The sequence below is a fragment of the Aptenodytes patagonicus genome, chromosome Z (assembly GCF_965638725.1).
Source record: "Aptenodytes patagonicus chromosome Z, bAptPat1.pri.cur, whole genome shotgun sequence".
In the NCBI taxonomy this organism is placed as follows: Eukaryota; Metazoa; Chordata; class Aves; order Sphenisciformes; family Spheniscidae; genus Aptenodytes; species Aptenodytes patagonicus.
The window spans coordinates 1,402,014-1,420,276 of NC_134982.1; the positions used below are offsets into that span (position 1 = coordinate 1,402,014).

The 18,263-nt window shown below is 43.2% G+C and overlaps 1 protein-coding gene across 1 annotated transcript in view; it reads left to right on the top strand.

Annotated features, from left to right (window-relative positions):
- Positions 1-18,263, top strand: part of LOC143172469 (transcription factor 4-like) — a 242,469-nt gene that overhangs the window by 72,493 nt on the left and 151,713 nt on the right. The window contains exons 4-5 of the mRNA XM_076361966.1: positions 2,931-2,992; positions 5,656-5,752. Coding sequence (XP_076218081.1) covers positions 2,931-2,992; positions 5,656-5,752 — 159 coding nt within the window. The remainder of the gene's footprint in view (positions 1-2,930; positions 2,993-5,655; positions 5,753-18,263) is intronic.

The following is an 18,263-nucleotide window of genomic DNA, read 5'->3' on the forward strand; positions in this document are numbered from 1 at the left end:
CCCTCTCTGCTGTCCCTCCCGGGTACTGAGTGCAAGAGAAGGATTACTGCTCAAAACACAGCCCTGAAATGTGTTATTTTAGGTGACGCATTAGCGTGCCCAAGACCACAGCATCTATATTCTTAAAACATAAATAAAAATGTACAGTATAGCAGTCTGAGAACCTTTATTGGCATGTAAATCTTGCTCCTAGCACTGGCCGTGAGCCAGTGTAAGGGGTCTTGACAACATGTATTATTTTAGATTAGCTGACTTTTACAGAAAGTAAGTATGTTAATAAATGAAGTTTCTAACGGAGCTATGTGAATAACGCCTCCTTGTTAATGAAAGCAGAGCTCCCCAGGCGACGCCCTGTGCAGCACCATGCAGAGCCCTTTGCTGGTGTTGCTCTGTCCTTTACCCTCTGTTTTACACGCGCACGAGTGGGCTCGTGGGTCTGCACAAGAGGGCTGAGAGCAGGACGGGGCTGAAGCCGAGCCTGCGGGTGCTGGGTTTACCACCTGTCTGGAGGTGGGCTCAGAGCTGTTGCCCAGTCCCCCAGGTGCTGTTCCCGAGGACTGAGCTGTTCTGCTTGCTGATGGATTTTGGAAGCTATGCTCGAGGGTGGGATGATGCCCATCAAAGTCAATGGGATAATATCCACTGATTTTTAGCAGGCAATGGATCGGGGCTCTACAGAGTTAATTGCCTGTTACATAACACAAATGATTTTTAAAAATATGCCTAATTAACCTAATAGAATGGTTGATCTGATCTGTCAGGTAAATGATACGCATTTTCTTTCTTTTTCTGGAGCTTAATTAAATATTTACCTAAGAGTGTCTTGTGCTATTAACACATTCATCTGTTATTGAGATAATAAGAATTGTAATTGGGGGGAAAGTATTAAACTATACAAATGTGTGGTATGGGGTTTTTTGGGGTTTTTTGGGGTTTTTTTTTTTTATAATCTTGGAAATCAACCAGCTTTGGTCACAGCACCTGTATTTTAAAGTGGTAATGACCATATCTGTTTCTCAGACAACTGAAGTCCCCACCGATCCTAGAAGTCTGGATGAACCAATGCACAGGTGGAAATGGAGCTGCTCATGTGCCTAGTCTTTGGCAGCACTCTGAGAAAGTTTCTCTAGCCAGCAAGACCAAATACGTATTTTTTTTCCAATTAGATTAAAGCTACTGTTTGTGCATGGCAAAAGGCAAGCAATATTATTATTTCATTAGGATGCTAGTGGGCACACAGGAGTAAGTTGGAAAATAGCACTGAAATGTGCAATAATACTGTTATAGATCAATGTCAATCACATTTCCTGATATTTAACATACTGTAAGTAAAAAAGTAATGGATTTAAGCAGTATGGTCCAGTCCATTGATGTACTAAAGGATGTGCTTAATGTTAAGCACGAGTGATCTCATTTACTTGAATTAACAGGGGAGTGAACTATGATTTCGGTGGAATTATTCACAGGCTTCCATTAAACCTGTGCGCAAGTGCCTCGCTGAACCGGTGTTATGTTTAGCCATTAAGTTTTTAGCCAAGTGGAAAGTCTCAGGAGACTCCCAACTCGTTTTAGTAAAGGTTTCGTGATGGCAGCGGTTGTGCAAGCGTATCCCAGCATACTTGAGTGTACTGCAGAGGGTCTTCTGCTTTCAGTGTCAGCGGAGTTGAGTTCCTGGGCTTGGCGCAACCTCGGAAGTAGCGTGGCCAGCCCGGAGGTGCACGTCACTGCTTAGGGTACCCGAGAGGGACAGCCCCCTGCCATTGGGGTGTCTTTGGAAGAAGTTACTGTGTGAGTCTTTTTTGGGTTGGTTTTTTTTTTAGGCTCCGCATTTGAAAGAACATTCAGTGTTACAAGGAAGTTTTAACAACAATAAACTGGGTTAATGGACAATACTGGGAAAGACTTGGGGAAAGTGGAATAAAAATAGTTGCATCAGAGAAGAAATACTGGGAATTGTGAAACATGGAGAGCGTTCATATGCAAAACGTGTCTACAACCTGATTTTTGTCAAGGAAGATGTAGTGTTGCGGTCTAGCTAGCCTCTTGTATCCAGTGATCTGGAAGCACGCTGCAGTGGCTGACTAGCAAAGCTCACCTCTCCTTCCTGGGGCGACTACCAAGCTGTCCCTTCGGTGCACAGATAAAATGCACACAAGAAAATGGCAGGCTGAGACATTCCTGTGTTTTGTCGCAAAGTTAAGAGGAACTTGTAGGAGTCCTGGTTCTTTGGTCTGTACCCTAAATGGCACGGGGTTCACCACGTCCTAGCACACGTGCGATGGGATGTGTTATTCCTAGAGATACCCTCTCAAATGGAGGGGGAAAATGATTTAAAACACCCTGAAATGGGCTGTCTGAAACTACTGGAGTGTCTCCCACCCAATGGTTGCAGTGAATTTTCTGCCAAACGATAGAGGAAAAGACAGAAATACCCCCTCTGTGCTTGGCTTTAGGAATGTGCTTTTCTCTTCTTGAGATACAAATACTTGCGTAAATGCTTTTCTGCAGTAGAAGCCTAGGTGAGGTGGCGAGAGGTACGTTTACCCCAAACGTGCCTTACTTTAACTTCTAGGTTTTGTCTGTTTTATGTTTTCTTTTTACTGTTTGACAATACCTGTTTTTGTGCTGGAGATTTTGATAGGATTTTAACTGGTACAGTGCAGTCACTTTTTAAAGTGTTGAGAAACACTGAGCCACTGAAGTAATTTTTATGTTCAAACCTCAGGTTCCTGAGGGTCCGGTTCATTTCTGCTGTGAATTTAAATGAGTTAATTTAAGCAGTGGGTCAGAAGCCACTACCATCGTAGTAGCCCTGTGCCTGATTCTTAATTAAAGGCAACAGGAGATTAATTTGAAACATTAATTTAAAAGTGCCTATACAAAAGGAAAGAATTATTGCAATAAAGCCTAAAGAACTTTTTTGTCCCTAGATGTAGAAGACAGAACTAGCTCAGGGTCCTGGGGGAATACAGGACATCCTAGTCCATCCAGGGTAAGTATATCTAATCTTTTTCCCCAAACCAGACTTCCTGCATATGTAAATTTACAATCTTAAATATGAGTTTTACACCTGATTGCATAGAAAAATGGGCATGCAAAGTTGGCTGTAGCCTGTCTTCTCTTTAAAATTGCCCTTTTTTTTAACATTCAAACCTGATCCTATGATTGAATTTGGCACCTGCTCTGCTACTTCTAACAGGTAGCGAGAATATTAATTAACCATTTTTTTTTCTTGCTAGGCCCTATCAACCACCACCCAGAGTGCAGGTGGAGCAGAAATGTTGTTGCTGAATGTTTCATTTTCTGCAGTTGGATTTTTAGGGATTGCGGGTGTCGCCAAACCTGAGGAGAGGGCCAGCGCCCCTGCCGTGGGCAGCGCTCGTCCCCGTGCTGGGGCTTGCTGGCCACCCCAGGGCCTGAGCTCAGGGCAGCGAAGCTGGAGAGGGGCCGCCAGGTCTGTCCCACCACGCCAGGGCTGCCCACCTGCAGCTGTGCCCCTGCCCTTCCCACAGTGCGCCTCAGCTGCTCCGTGCCTCACGTGGTGAGGGGGTTCCAAAGCCTTCTCCTCGGGTAGGGGCTGGCAGCCGGGTGTTTCAGCACGTCCCCCTGACTGCTGGCACCATCCGAGCTCCGGGGCAGGTAGCCCGGCTGCCAGCCACCTGCCCACCTCTGCTCCGGGCACTGCTGAGGATGGGGCACGGACATCTCCTGTGCTCCCCACGTAAGAGTGGGATCCCCCTGCGGGGAACGCAGACACTGAGCCGCTATCTGGCACGGCAATACTCAGCATTTGCTGAGATTTGCAAGACAGCTGGACTCAGTCATTTCGATCGTGGCTGTGGACGATTATCCAAATTCTTTAGACACCTCAGGATCGGGACGCTGGTTACTTTGGTAGGGAAGAAGTGCTATTTCCAGCAGAGCAGCTGTGCGGTTCGCCCCGAGCCGCTGCCGCTTCCGAGCAGCACGGTGCTGGCAGCCCTGCTGATGGTCCTCGCGAGCCGCCCCGCGCCCCAGCCGGAGCATCGCGGCTTTGCCTGTCCTCGGGGCTGGGCATGGCTTGTGCTTCAGTACCAAGATGATTATTTCTGTTTACTTCCTGCAAATGCATGAAGTACACTTATCTTGGGCAAAAAGTGGCTTCGCTCTTACTTATGCCCTTATTTAAACAGTTTGTTTAAATTGCTTTTTAATTGTTTTCTAATTAACGTGAAGGATCAGGGCTTGCGAGCAGCGCTGCCGGGAGCTCCGTGCCCTCGAGTGTCTGTCTGGCAAGGAGAAATGCGGTTGCCCTGTTCATCCTCGGTCTGTCCTTTCCCCTTGGGGCAGGTCCTGCCCTCGGCGGACCTTACGCCAGCTGAGGTTTTAAGTGGACGTCTGCAGCGCTGCACCACACCGTGGGCAGCCGAGGGGGGTCCCCCATTTATGGCGTGGCGGGGGGGACCCTGGCCCTGCCACTGAGGGAGGGAAGCCCGACACCTTTTCTTATTCCATCCTGCTTAGCATCCATTACGTCATTACTGCTCACATCTGTCAGTTTTATTTTTATCCCTTTTTTTTACTTGACACTTGTATTGCTTCCGAGGGAAAAATGTTTTGAAAAGTAAATTCTAAATTTGCACACACAATTATTTATGCATGCAAAAACTTGAATGTGAGTGTACAATTAAGTTTTGAGATATAAAGAAAAGAGCACGAGCCTGGGAAGAATTCTGGGGTTTCAATCAAGACTGTGCATTAACTTGCAGTGTTGTTCTGCAGACAGCCTGACCTCTTTCTCTCTTTCCTTCTTTGTAAAATGATGATGGTATTTCCACATTGGGAGAATTAGTTTCTCGTGCGTTCTTCTGAGCCGAGGAAACAAAACATTACATAACTGCTGCGCTTGGCCAATATCTGTAGTTAAATTTAGGATTTTGCTAATCGAGTGACCGACAGCAGAAGGTTGCACCAAGACTGTTTCAAAAATTAGGGGCCCGATCCTGGCAAGGTTTTTATACGTCCTTGACTCTGTGGGTAGTGTCTGATGCTGTTGATCCCCAGAGGAGTACTGAGGGGTAACAGGGCAGCACGGCGTGCTGGGCAGGAGGGGGTCTCTGCCGCTTGCTAGCCATGCACAGAACTGCACGCACAAAGGATGAGCGCTATGCAGGGTTATTTTTTCAGTGAGAAGTAACTTTCCATACCCACTGTGAAAAAAACTCTAATTTATTTTTATAGTCCAGTGCATGTATATAGCAGTGAGGTGATTAAGGTGGCAAATTTCTATGTAAAAATAGATTTAAAAACCAAAATGTTAAAAGAATTATTTCTTTGCTGTTCTTGCATATGTTATGGGCAAGATGACTTCTATGCTAAAGAGGGGGCTTTATGCTGAATTGCACAGCACGAAATTCCAGGAACCTCATCTCAGTCACCCATTCAGGATTATCCACACAGCAAACCAAAGTCAATTACTAATGAAATAAAAATTTGAAACAGCTTTAAAAATGGTCTGGAACACATCACTTCCAGCAGAATCAATAGGGGAAAACAATAAAGGGAACAATATTTCTTATTGGTGGCTTAAAACTTAGAAGGGAAATATGGATGTGTAGGTTTTGAAAAATGCCGTTTAAACTTGTAAAATTGTGTTTTTTCCCGATTTGTTAACAGAACTATGGAGATGGGACTCACTATGATCATATGGCGAGCAGAGACCTTGGGTCGCATGACAATCTCTCTCCTCCCTTTGTCAATTCCAGAATACAAAGTAAGAAATCAAATTTCCTAACTTGACCGTGTTGTTGAAAGTGGAATAAGCGAACCAGAAATAAAATTCTGAGGGCTTAAATCCCTCATCCTCATTTTTGGGGTTGATTGTACTTGGCATACGGGTGGGAACATGGGGGGGTTTTTTTTTTATTTTTTAAGCTATCATGCAATTTCAAAAATGTACACCGATGATGTTTATTGAACAGACTGTGTTTTCTTGCTGTGAGAGGGATATGACTTTTGATGCAGTAACTGCAATATTTGCTGAAAGAGGGAAATGGTTGTTTCCTCAGGCTCAGCCTTTCCTTTTCAAAGAAGTGACCAGTTGGCAGAGAAAATAAGGATGTGCTCTGAACAGGACTTTTAAAGTAGAAAAGCATTTCTGAAAATATGATAAATATATGTTCACAAAAGGGAACAGATAAATAACTGGTGAGGGACACTGAAGCCATTGTTTGTTTTGGAGCATGATGGATCGCTGCCTGCTGGGACCTGTGAGCTGCAAACTCCTGGATTTCAGGCGAGGGTAGTTGCAGCCTATTCTGCTTCAGAGGAGTGAGATTTTGCCCGGGGCGTTTGGCAAGGACCCTCCTCCCACCCCACACCCCATGATAGAAAGTTTTGACACCCCTGAATAATCATTTAGCTTAGCAGCAAACACCGTAGCAGTATGCAGAGAGGCTATAATTATTTGTAAGTGAATGATAGCTACTTTCTTTAATTATGGTTGATAAATGAGTTTGGTTAAAGTAAATAAATGATGTAAAAATATTAGTAATGCTTATGCTTGGCCAAGATCACACCCTTCTTCTGCAGTTGTCAATGAACTAACCAAATGCTTTGCTTTAAAGGATTGAATGCGAGCCAAAAAAAACATGGACCTGTAACTGCGATATATCATTCTTCAGCTCTAATATAAGTCCCTAAAATATGCCTTGTCTTTTAATATTGGGAAATATGTGAGTTGTTTAACATATGGGACAATGTTGGAGCTTGTAGTCATTTCGATGTATTCACGTACAAAACATGGTTACAACAGTTTTAAAGGGTCTAGTATAAGCCAAAAAAAGCATGGAAATTTCAACACTCCCTTCTTAACTCAAGCCATGGGGCTTAGGTAGTGCGCAGAGACACTTCGCAAGTAGCCACACACTTCTGTGAAACCCACTGGGCTGCATGGTGCTTTCAAGTTTAACCTTTAATTTGAGTCTTTAGAACTTAAAAGTCTCTCTCTCTCCTGCCTGCCCTTGGGTTACAGAAGAATCTCATTCCTGCTTCTGATTGTTTTTGCCAATCTTAGTGAAAATACTGGTTTCACTTGGCTTAAGAAATAGTTGTTTTATAAAAGCATGTTCAGAGGCACCTGGTTAAAGAATTAAGCCATGTAAAACTGATTAGGAACTTTGGAAACCCTGATGTTTCTAGAAGGTCCCACTTGTCACCGTCAGAGGGGTTTGCACAGCCACTGCTAACCCAGTCGTGGCTCTGCAGACCTGAACTGGAGGTGTCTGCTCCAGCCGTGGGCGTGAGCCAGGCAGCATGGCAGCGTCCTCACAGCGCGTGGTCCTGAAGTGCCCTGACACTTTTTGGTTTTTATGAGATTTGGTAACTTCAACTGGAAATAAGACCAGTGACGTTCCTGCACACGCAGATTAATGCGTGTGCAAGCGTATGGCAAGTGACTAACGGCTTTTGACAAGTGTGCTATTGCGCACTAACGCGTGCGTGCTGCCGGGGCCGTCAGCTGCCTCCCACAACCCACGGCATTTTGCAACCGTGCTTTAGCATAATTCTCTGATAATTAGAGTGGACTCTTCTTAACTTGTCCTGTTGGGGCAGCCCTTCGCTCCCCAGTTTTGCTCCGCTCCTGGGCGCGGGGCGTTAGTGCTGGAGGAGGAGGGATAGCTGCTGGGATGCGTGCACATTTCCTTCCCGCTCAAACACGTCTGAGGGCCTTGGCCGGGAGGTCTGTTTCTGTGCCGTGTGGGAATGGAAGCCCTTAACCGGCAGCGGGACAGGCGCTGCGGTTGCTAACACTGCCGCTGTGGAGGACTGCGTGTGTGAAGCATCGCCCTAACAAAGACCGCTGTCAGTCTGCGCTGGTCACGTCTGTATTTGTGATTTTTAGGAGAAATCTAAGTATTGTGGTGATGAACAATGCGCAGTGCTGTTTACTCAGACGGAGGCCGCCCGGACTGCCAGCTCCCGACTCCTGTTACTCCAGATGTATTTTATCATTTCCCTTTTCCTGGCAGGTCTTCGAACTCCCCCAGGGAAAGGTCCCCGTAAACTCTGGTGTTACGCAGCTGGCACCTGCAGAGCCACACTGTAGCTTTCTTTCCATGCTCCTCTTTCTCTTGACAACTGATAAAGAGCCTGATGATCATACAACTTGAACTGGTTTTATACCGGTGTATACTGTTGACTCGAATGGAGTTGCTCCTGATTTGAGGTGGTTTTCCAGGCAAGAAAGGCTTTGTTGTTACTGGGAATAGGTATTACTGACCCCATACCTGTGAACCACAAATGTTTGCAGACAGGCTGTGCTTAAATGAGGGCTTATATTGTATTTTATTTTTCAGATATTTGTTTTTAAAACACATTTTTACGTGTCCAGCGTCTAGCAGGGAGCCTGTGCGTTAGGCTTTGGAGCCAGCCCTGTGGGGAGGAGCAGAGAGAAGTCGCAGAGCTGTATGTGTTACTCAGCTCTTCAAACTGCTGCTCGCATGTATTCAAACACAGCTTGCTTTGTGCATGTCTGGAGTCCCACCACCCTGCTAGGTATTTTGTGTTTTCTTAAGAGTATCTGAAGAGTAGTTATTTGGCCCGGCAATGAAATGTGCATGGGTAGATAGCTGGGATGGGTATGACACATTGGCTGTCGCTTCTCATCGCCTCTCCTGCTTCCAGTTGTGCTCTTTGGGAACGTTTCTTATCCTACTACTTGGGATATCTTGCTAGCACATTAAATCATTTACCAATGCACAGTAACTTGCTCCTAAGCCCCCTGTAGCTTAATGGAGCATTTCACTGCAAGGATTAGATTGAGGTTTCAGGCACTGCTGAAGAAAGCTGCTGGCTTATGTGGTGACCTTTGAATCTCATCTGGGTTAGTGGTTGATATTTTGATTTGGTTACTGTGGTCATATTGTGACAGCTGCTGGTTCATTATAATTCAGTTCCTCTCCTCGGTTTGCCTACCAGGAATATTTAGGTTTGTGTTGCTTCAAAGTGCTCTAACCACCCTGAATGTAACCTGGCACGCCGCACAAGGTGAAGCGTTGTGAATGCTTTCGGTCACCGGCCGCCCTCCACCGGACAGGCAGTCACAGTGGAGGGTGTGTGTTGGTAGGGAGAAACTAGCTGCTGGAGAAAACTTTCCCTGGGGTTTACAAAGCTGATTTAACCCAGTTTGTTGAATGTAGGAAAAATGGGAATAGAAAAGATTAAAAGCACTTCTCTTACTTTGTTGCACGGCTAGTTTGTGTACTCCTCCTCTCCGCATGTAATATTTCTGGTGTTCACAGTAGTGTTTTTATATATCCTTTTGAAAAAGTTCCTACACTACCAACTAGAAGACAGTATTTAATTTCTGATGTTACTTTGAGACTCTCTAAAAGGACGTAAGGTCACTGAATGTAGATCTCTTAATAGTTGTAGGAGTTGGTCAGTGATCTAGTATGTGAAGACAAAATATTTGCTTGTGTTTACTTTCTCTTTCTATTGCTAAACACAAAATGAAGAGCAGATACAATGACTTACTCTTACTTCCCTCCCGGTTGTCTGCTTTCGATCAGTGCTGCACTGCTTTGGGTTGTGCTCTTACACGATCGCTTGCCTGACGTGCTTTTGGGAGGGTTGGCGCGTGTGTTTGCCAGAGACTGGTACTTGTATCGCAGAATAAATACTTTCCCCTCTGGTTTCTTCCCTTTTCCTTTTAAAAATCTCCCAAGTCATAATTTTCCTCTCAGCATTGTTATTTCGGAGAAGGTGGCGTTTTCTCACAGTTGGAGTGACTGAGCGGTGCCGGTGCTGGTGCCAGCACGGTACCGGGGGGGCTGGGGCGGCACGGGCTGCCCGCCGTGCCGGGAGGCAGGGCTCGTGCCCGGGGTTCCTGGGGAGCCCGGCTCGGCTGCCAATCTGCGGCACACTCTTGGCAAGTTGTTAACGTCTTTGTGCTCAAATGTGCCTTCCTATTTATCTGTCTGAAGAACGCACGCTATATATTTTGCAGGGATATTGTGAGATGTGATGAATTACTGTCCGGAAAACATCCCGAGTTCCTTGGGTACTCTGTATACATGCCAATTTTTAATATTATTTTTAATGCTATGATAGTACTTGTCTCTGTACGAATATTGCTGTGGCATTTGCTTTTAATCCGTACAGCTTTGATTCTGTTACTGTTGTTATAAGTAGAACTGGAATTTTTGCAGATTAGTTAAGTGTACCCAACACGGCATTATAAGGCCTTGCTTTCAATTGCTAAACTATAAACATTTGGGATGAAATTTTCCATGCTGTGTATCTGACTCAGCCTGATTATTATTTTTTTAACCTTCTGCAGGAATGATTTCAACATTTCCTAAAATGAGATTACATTTCATCCTGGCAGATTTTTGGTTTTCTCAGTTAGCGTCTGGCACATCACGAACATTAATTCTTTTTCACACCACCTCTGTTATGTCAGGTGGCTTTGGTTCCCGTTTTGCAGCTGGAGGAGTGAAGGTACGTGTGGAACCATGAGGGAAATGTCAAAAACTGTCCAGTAACTTTCAGTTGTAAATTTGAAATGCAAAAGGGTTTGATGGTCTCTCAGTTCTTGCGTTCAGTGGTGCCCAAAGATGCCACCACTTGGGGAAATCGCGGTTGTAATGCTTCGTGTGGGTCATCCACATTATGGGAACACACACTCAGTAGCCACTCGCTTATCTTAGTGGTGTCTGCTTTTTTCTTATTGTTTCCTAAAGTCTTTTCAGGGCAATGAAGTATTGAAGGAGCCTGGCAACTTATGGTGAATAGAAAACACAGAAATGACTATTATATTTGGAAAAAAGTAAATTCTGTGTGACATACAGAAAGAAACGTGACAACTTTTTTAAAAAGCAGTCAAAGGTGAATTTTCAGGAATCGCAAGCAGAACTATGTTTTCCAGAAAAATCTGACTGTCTGACTAGCTGTAGCTTTAACTAAGATGAGCTTTAACAACAGAAAATCTGACTGTAGCAACTAAAAGTCAGGAAAGGCCTTCAGAACTGGAAGGCCAAAGAACTGGAAATCCCAGACTCCAGTTTTCATTTAAAGTATTTTACATTCGTGCAGCTGACACGACCCGGCGCCTGCAGTTTTAGGAGAAGTCACTGACTGGATGATGCATGACAGGCGAGCACTTCCAAAGGGGGAGAGCGTTATCTCATCGAGTGCCCTCCCAACTGCTGAGCACCCAGGTACTCCCCAGCCAGGTGGAAAATGGGGAAATGGGGAAAAAACCATACTCATTTCCATTCTCAGAAATGAGGCAGTTTGGGGTGGATGCAGCAGGGATCCAGCTGCAGTACTGCTGGGGAGGGGATAGGTACTGGTATCCCGGTTCCTTAAAGCATGATGACTGCCACATCCCCAGACGAAACTGGAGTGTGGTGTGGCTGGACTACAAGAAGGTCCTGTGGTTGTGGATGGAAAACGTGCTGGGGCTGCAAGCAGCGTTGCTATTCTATAGATACCAGCTATGACCTGGAGAAGACAGGTCCCGCCGTGCAGAACTGCTTCCCACGGCTGCAGTGCTCTCTGGCTTGGGGGGGTGGGAGGGGAAGCTTCGGGGCTGTTTAGAGAAAGGTCTGAAAACCTGAATTCAGCTGCCAAGTTTGAGCTATTTGGCTTGTTTGGCATGTCATGCCTCCAAATCTGCATCTGGCATCTCGGGTTTTTTGGTTCTATGTTTTTATTCACTTCTAAACTCACTTAACTCCTCTTACAACCACTCTGGTGAAAGCTGTATGGATATACATGCCCAAAAACCATTTTGTTCTTCCCATCCCCATGTGAGTACAGAAGGGAAGATCTGAGACACGGTATTCAACCTAAATGCAGGAAAAGTAACCTGTTGAGTTTTTTTGCCAAATCTAGAATTGTTTCACCAACCAAAATGTCTCTTTTTTGATGTCTCCAAACTTTAAAAACAGTGCTAATTTGGGAAAAAAATGTGCCCACTTGCATATTCTGAGAGCAGGGCACTGTAAATGCATCTCCAAGAACTGAATTACAAAACAGCAACTGATTTCAGACATGGTCTATTCTGCTCTTTAATGGATGTGTATCTAAAGTTTTACGTGTAAGTTAAAGCTCCGTGTTCCGTCCTCCCCTTACCCAGGAACAGCTGGACAGGATTTCTTCTAGCCTTTTTTTCTGGATTAGTTTTAGTGGTTTCTGCACAACAAAGTAGAAGCGCTTCTGGATAACCCTGAGCAACAGTTTGAGTTTAACTATGCAGGGTGTCAAGGCTGAGACCCGAGGAGCTTAGATGTAGCGCTTTAGCTTTCTAAGATAACCACAATGAAAATCACACGATTTTCTGTCAACTGGGGCCTTGAAAGATGCCTTAAAAATGCTTTGTAGAAGACACTGGCTCACGTATCCCTTCTTGTCGTGGAATATGCCTGCTGCTTCTCGTCTCGCTTGCCTGTGAACAAAATTAACAGAAAAAAATCTGTGCTGAAAAGCATTTTGTAGATGTAGATATAAATATGTTACAGTTCTCAATCAAGAGTTTATATATTTTGCAAGCGCTGCCAGTCAGGGTTCTGAGCTTCAGCATTCAACCCCAGCCTCTCATACAGTCCTGAAGAAAAGAAATTATAAGGACATTTCCATTTATTTGGGGAACGAGCAGCAGATGTATAAATAGAAACTGTAGACTGTGGCAATTAATGTCTGCATACTGAGCAAAGAATTGAAATATTATTTTGTACTACATAGTTTTCAGTGAAGTTTACATTCCATTGTATTTTGTTCTTAAACAAGTCCAAGCATTTTTAATAAGTTATTTTGTGCGACAGTTGTGTTCTGCGTAGCATGGCGTAGACTAAGCTGTGTGAAAAATTTGCATTGAACTGCAAACGTATTTGATCTGTATTTGGAGTACAAACTGTAAGTTTGCAAAATATTGCCTGAAGTTATCCTCCCTGTAGGCAGAAAAGAACATCCTCCTGCTAATAATCCATCCCTCTCTTCTGCAGTGACCTTCTGCAGACCTGGAGGCTTTCAAGCCTGCCGTTGGGGTGGCCCTGGAGTGGGAATCGGGTCGTGCAGCGTGGAGTCGCTGAGTTAAAACCATGGAGCGTGTGCAGGCGTTGGGTAATTGCTGCTCCTGGTGCAGCAGGCTGCAGGGCTGGCTCGGAACACTCCATCCGGCTTCACCGAACCGAAGCACAAACGGTACAGAGCTACACAGGTTCGGCTGGGCTCCAAGGCTCTGGTTTTATCTGCTTGAGACACTGCATTTTTCTGCATTGCAAGCACATTAATAGAGAAACGGCTTTTAAAGTAACATCCAGAAGGCACTTTAATGGTTAATGAGCTTCTACCCTTTATATAGATGAACATAGTTTGGCTTTCAAATAAGCATTTGCTGCTGTTCTCCAGCTGAGCTGGTATTAGTGGCAGAGGGAATTTGAGCTCACACCTGTTTGAGCATTAAAAGGAACCTATAAGTGACTTCCTTAAAATATTCATAGAGAGGAAAAATTTCAATTTCTAGAAAACCTTACCCTCCCGGGAAAACCATTGATAGGCATTTTAAAAACAAAACAACAACAAAAAAAACCCACCCAAAAAACCAACCACCACCAAAAAAACTGGGTTTGTGAATTAGTTACAATCTTCCCGTTTTCCCGAGTTGTTTGCAGTCACATAATCGGTGAGCACACACCTAAAGGTAGCGGCGTGCTTCTGGGGGACGCGACTGGCCTGGATGTGGAATAGATTTGCATTACAGCTGGAAAGTATACATGTGGGAAAATCTGCGAAACAAAACAAATTTGTTGAATTACTAGGTCATTTACATAGCTGCTCCAGTCATGGTCCGTTAAACAGGCAAAAACAATGGTTTTGTTATGCTCTCTAGTTAAGGCACAGAATGTGTAAAAACAATGCCGAGTTAGCTGGATAATTAATAATTGTTTTGAGCCTGTTTGTACCTTAAGTCTGAACTTCACTGTGTATAGAGATGTTGAGTCGAGTAAGGCGTTACTAAATAAGATCAACTTATTTTGTTAGGTCGTGGTGTATTCTCCTACAAAAAATAGATAAAGCTGCAACTGTCGGGGCTCAGAGGTGGCTGGGCCCTGATGCCAGACTACATTCAAGCTCGGCCACAGGCAGAGCTTTGGCTGCGCATTGTTGGTCAAAACTAACTGCCGTCTGCACTTCTGTAACAGATTTCTTCCAAGGCTCTTCTCTTGTGTCCAGGAGAGAAATTTATCATTGCTTTCTGTAGGAAGACGTGATAGTCTTGAAGCAAGCAATCATTTTTATTTTTGTAGCTAAATTTTTAATTCTTTTTCTCGAGACTGCTTCTGACGGTTTCTGTAAGGACTTCTCTATTCTTGTCCCCAGCCTTCAGCCTCTAGTACTGCTCTGGATTTAGCACATTTGGTCAGATGCACAGAATATACAAAATCAAATATAAAACAGTTCCAATGAAAATGATAAAAAGGGTATGACAGGAGGGTACAGTAATTCTCTACAGCATCATGCCAATAGATACATCTTACCATATGGTCTGAATTAAGGACAGCACCAGTTCTCACACTATACAAGGCTGATGGTATACTAGGTCCATGCTTTGATCCTCGTACCATGTGAAATAAAAAGATACGGAGCATGCATTTAACAGGAACCATCAGTATTTTAATTAGATTATATTTCTTTTTAACTAAAATCAGAGTACTCCGATACATTTCTTTATTCTGCAAACTTTTACTGTGTGATTGTGGTCTTAAGCATATTCAATAGTTCTAAAAAGAATACAGAATGAGAAGTGATGGAGAGGGATATTCTGGGAAGCAAACATGCTGACTAAATGTGATAAAGAAGAAATTAGGCCAACAATCAAATATTAAGAAGAGTGGCATTGTGTGTGTGTGTATATATAGATCTGTGTGTGTGAATTATCCAGAAAAAGCAGTTTTGATTAATTCTTGGATGAGGAAGCTATGTAAACAGATCAGCAAGAATTTAGTTGCAAGCATTTTTAATTTGCTGTTTAAATACCTTTTAATTATGATATCTATATCAACATGTTCATATCCTTTCTACTATTTGTATTTTCATTTTTATATGTCACTAGAACTGAAGATGCCGGATTCTGGTTCACACTGCCAGCAAATTTTGTTTTTCCAAATACACCTTCTAAGAGAATATTTTTTTTTTTTCCTTCCTAAATTTTAACTTCCATGTAAATCTCATAGCCAGTGTATTGATTCCAAAGCCAGTTTTGACCTGGATTTGCAATTGGCTGAGATTACAAATCTCCCATGGTATGCAGAGCAGCACCCAGAAGGTAGCTGAAAATCTGAAGAGGGAGCTTGTTTTATGAACTATTACATGGAGAAGTTTGCAGGCGTCAATAGAAGTTGGCCCAATGGCTGTAATCTGTTTAATCATTCTTTATTTCAACTAGCAAAACAAAAAAGAAAAAAAGAAGAAAGAAGAAACATAAGAAAATTAGTGGAACTTCAGAGTAATTGTTATTGACTGAGCGTTAAAGTGGGCTTAAAGCCAGGACAATACTTGTAATAGTTTTTAAAGCACTAAATTACCTGCTGATAGTAAGGTGAGGTGTGCAGTCAGAGCAGCTGTCATGTTCTGAGTGTAGCTCACATTTAGCTTTGCGTATTAGAACCTGTTTTCACAGGGAATGGAAAGATGATGCCATGTAAATACACATCAAGGGGAATTGGTACCTACTGAAAAAGAAGCGTAGCAAGTATATTCTACGCAGCTATGCTAAGAATAAATAATATGATGAAAAGCATACTAACATCCTAATACAGAAGAACAAGCATGGCAAAAGAAAGGAAGGCAAGCATATAAGATGTAAAACATCAAGTTCAGAGAACGTGTGGAATGAGGTTCAATGTTAAAAAATAATAATCTGAAAGCAAAGAGAGAAAGAAAGGAACAACTGTACATGAGGTTAAGATAAATAATCATGAAAGATTATCGCAATGCATAAAGAAGAGGAGGTCAGTAAAGTAGGTTTTAGGACCTCTTGGAGATGGAAAGGGTAATTTATTGGCAGATGATGTAGACACTGCTAAAAAATAAATGGATTTTTCGCCTCAGTGTTCACAAAAGAGGATGGGGAACAGATGCCAGAATCAGATATAAATTTCCCAGGAGAGAGGGAAGAAATATTGAAGGAAATAGGGATTATTCCAGAATGGGTGATCACACGGTGGGTGAGAACATCAGTAGATGGATTAAACTCTATAGAGGAGCCATCACAGAATTCTTAAACAAGAAAAGAGAAAGGACTGTTTCATGTTCATGGGGAAAAAACAAAGAACGAACCAACTCTCCTCCATTCCTTAGTGTCCTCAGCTGTCCACAGAGATGACCATGAGGGGAGCTCTGTGTTTCACCATAGCAGCACAATGCCTTTGTCCCATAAGGACTTTATCAACAAGTTTTGTGCGTGACTGTTTTTTAGTTATTTTAAAATAATTTTAAATACTTAAAATATATTTTACAATGAGGAGTCCAGTCTCCACAAAATGTACAGTCCTGTATGGAAGGGAGACTGAACTTGGGGCCATCCATAAGCAATAGCTCAGTTGGGACAGGAGAAAATTTTCTTTGAGGGGAAGGATCAGATCAACAAACATAAGGTGAAGCATTTCCAAATGGTTTCTGCTATGTGGTGTGTTCTGCCTCCTCAAAGCAAATCTTTTGTTATCTTCTAGTTCTGCCAGAATAAACACATTCTTCATCTGACAGGAAGGTTGATATTGCATGGTTTGATGTTCACATTTGAAGGTGAGATACTTCAAGCCATACATCTGGAATGTTTTCGTCTTAGTGGTCTGTAGGAGTATAGAAGACCGGGGCAGATAGGCCTCTGTTTTGTTGTTGCATTTACCCTCAGGTTCAGAGTTGACGCTTGGCCAGTCTGGGCCTGGGTCTATGAAGAACTAAGATCCAAAGTTGTGATGCACTTCTTTCTGAGCCTCTTAATGATTTAGAAGAATCATACTCTTGCTGGCACAGTCTTCAGTGTATGAACTTGAGTGAACTTCATGGTTTTATGAATGACTGAACTTAAATGTTCAATGCAACAATGGAGTTTCATCTTAGTTGTCTTGACAGCCTCATCCTCGAGTCTCATGTTTCTTCAGAGGCATTTTTGTTTTCACAAATTTGATATCAAAGGTTCTCGTGCTTCTTCCCGGTCCAGATTCATTAGTTTCTTGTACTCATGAGGTTTAGCTGTCTTCACAGGAACGATGTCTGAGTGACTGGCAGGCAGTAGCACTGAAGCTGGAGGCAAAATGAGATGCTTGATTTCCATTGAACAGGCAAACGTGAAAACTGAGGGAGGTAACCAGTAGAATATTTAATACAGACCTAAGCTGTTGCAGGCCTGTGGACTTAAGACTTGTGGTCTTCCTCAGCGTATACATTAGAAGATCATCAATTAAAATTTACCGATATTTGGTGGATTGTGAAAAAAACAATGCAAACTGAACTTAGGTTGTCCATCTGGCAAAGATCTTTAACATTTGGATACCAAGCTGATTCAGCAAAACACTTTATTTTTAAAACCTTGCAATACTTTAGAAATAGAATCCAGATCAAACAAAATTTCACATCCCCCAGGCAGAAGTTTCTCTCCAATACTTTGGATAGCTTTTGCAGAAGACCAACCCCAAACCCTTTCTTCTGTTCCCTGAGTGGAGTCTTACCCTCTTCCCAAATGCAGCTGCTGGCAGATTTTCTCTGCTGGTTTCTCGTCTTTGCAGCTGCAGGGCAAAGGTTCCAGCAGAGAGACAGTTCTGCCTTCATCTCATCTTCCTCCCTTGACCTACAGACTGGAAACATGCTTTGTTTTTGCTGGTCATCCTGAGGAGACACACCTTCTGGTACCTCCACCCATCCTCTCTGGTAGCATCTGAGATGATGAAGGCTAATATCTCAGGAATGGAAGTAAGTTTGGTAGATAGGCTGACGGATCTCATGAAACTTCTGACTAAATTTAACTAGATCTTCCTTTTAAAGATCTTCTCCCAACTTCTGCTGGAATAGTAAAATATCTCGTAGATACACTGTAACTTGGATAATACTTTGTAATGCCTGCTTATGATGATGGGAATATGCTTTGGCTTCAGTAGCCTTCTATTACACCACCGACCTCTGAAATAACGTCTCTTGAGATGCAAGGGATTGCAGAGGAATCTCTGAATAGGTGATAAATTCTCTCATAATCCCTGTTTTGTGGATGGAAACCCCCA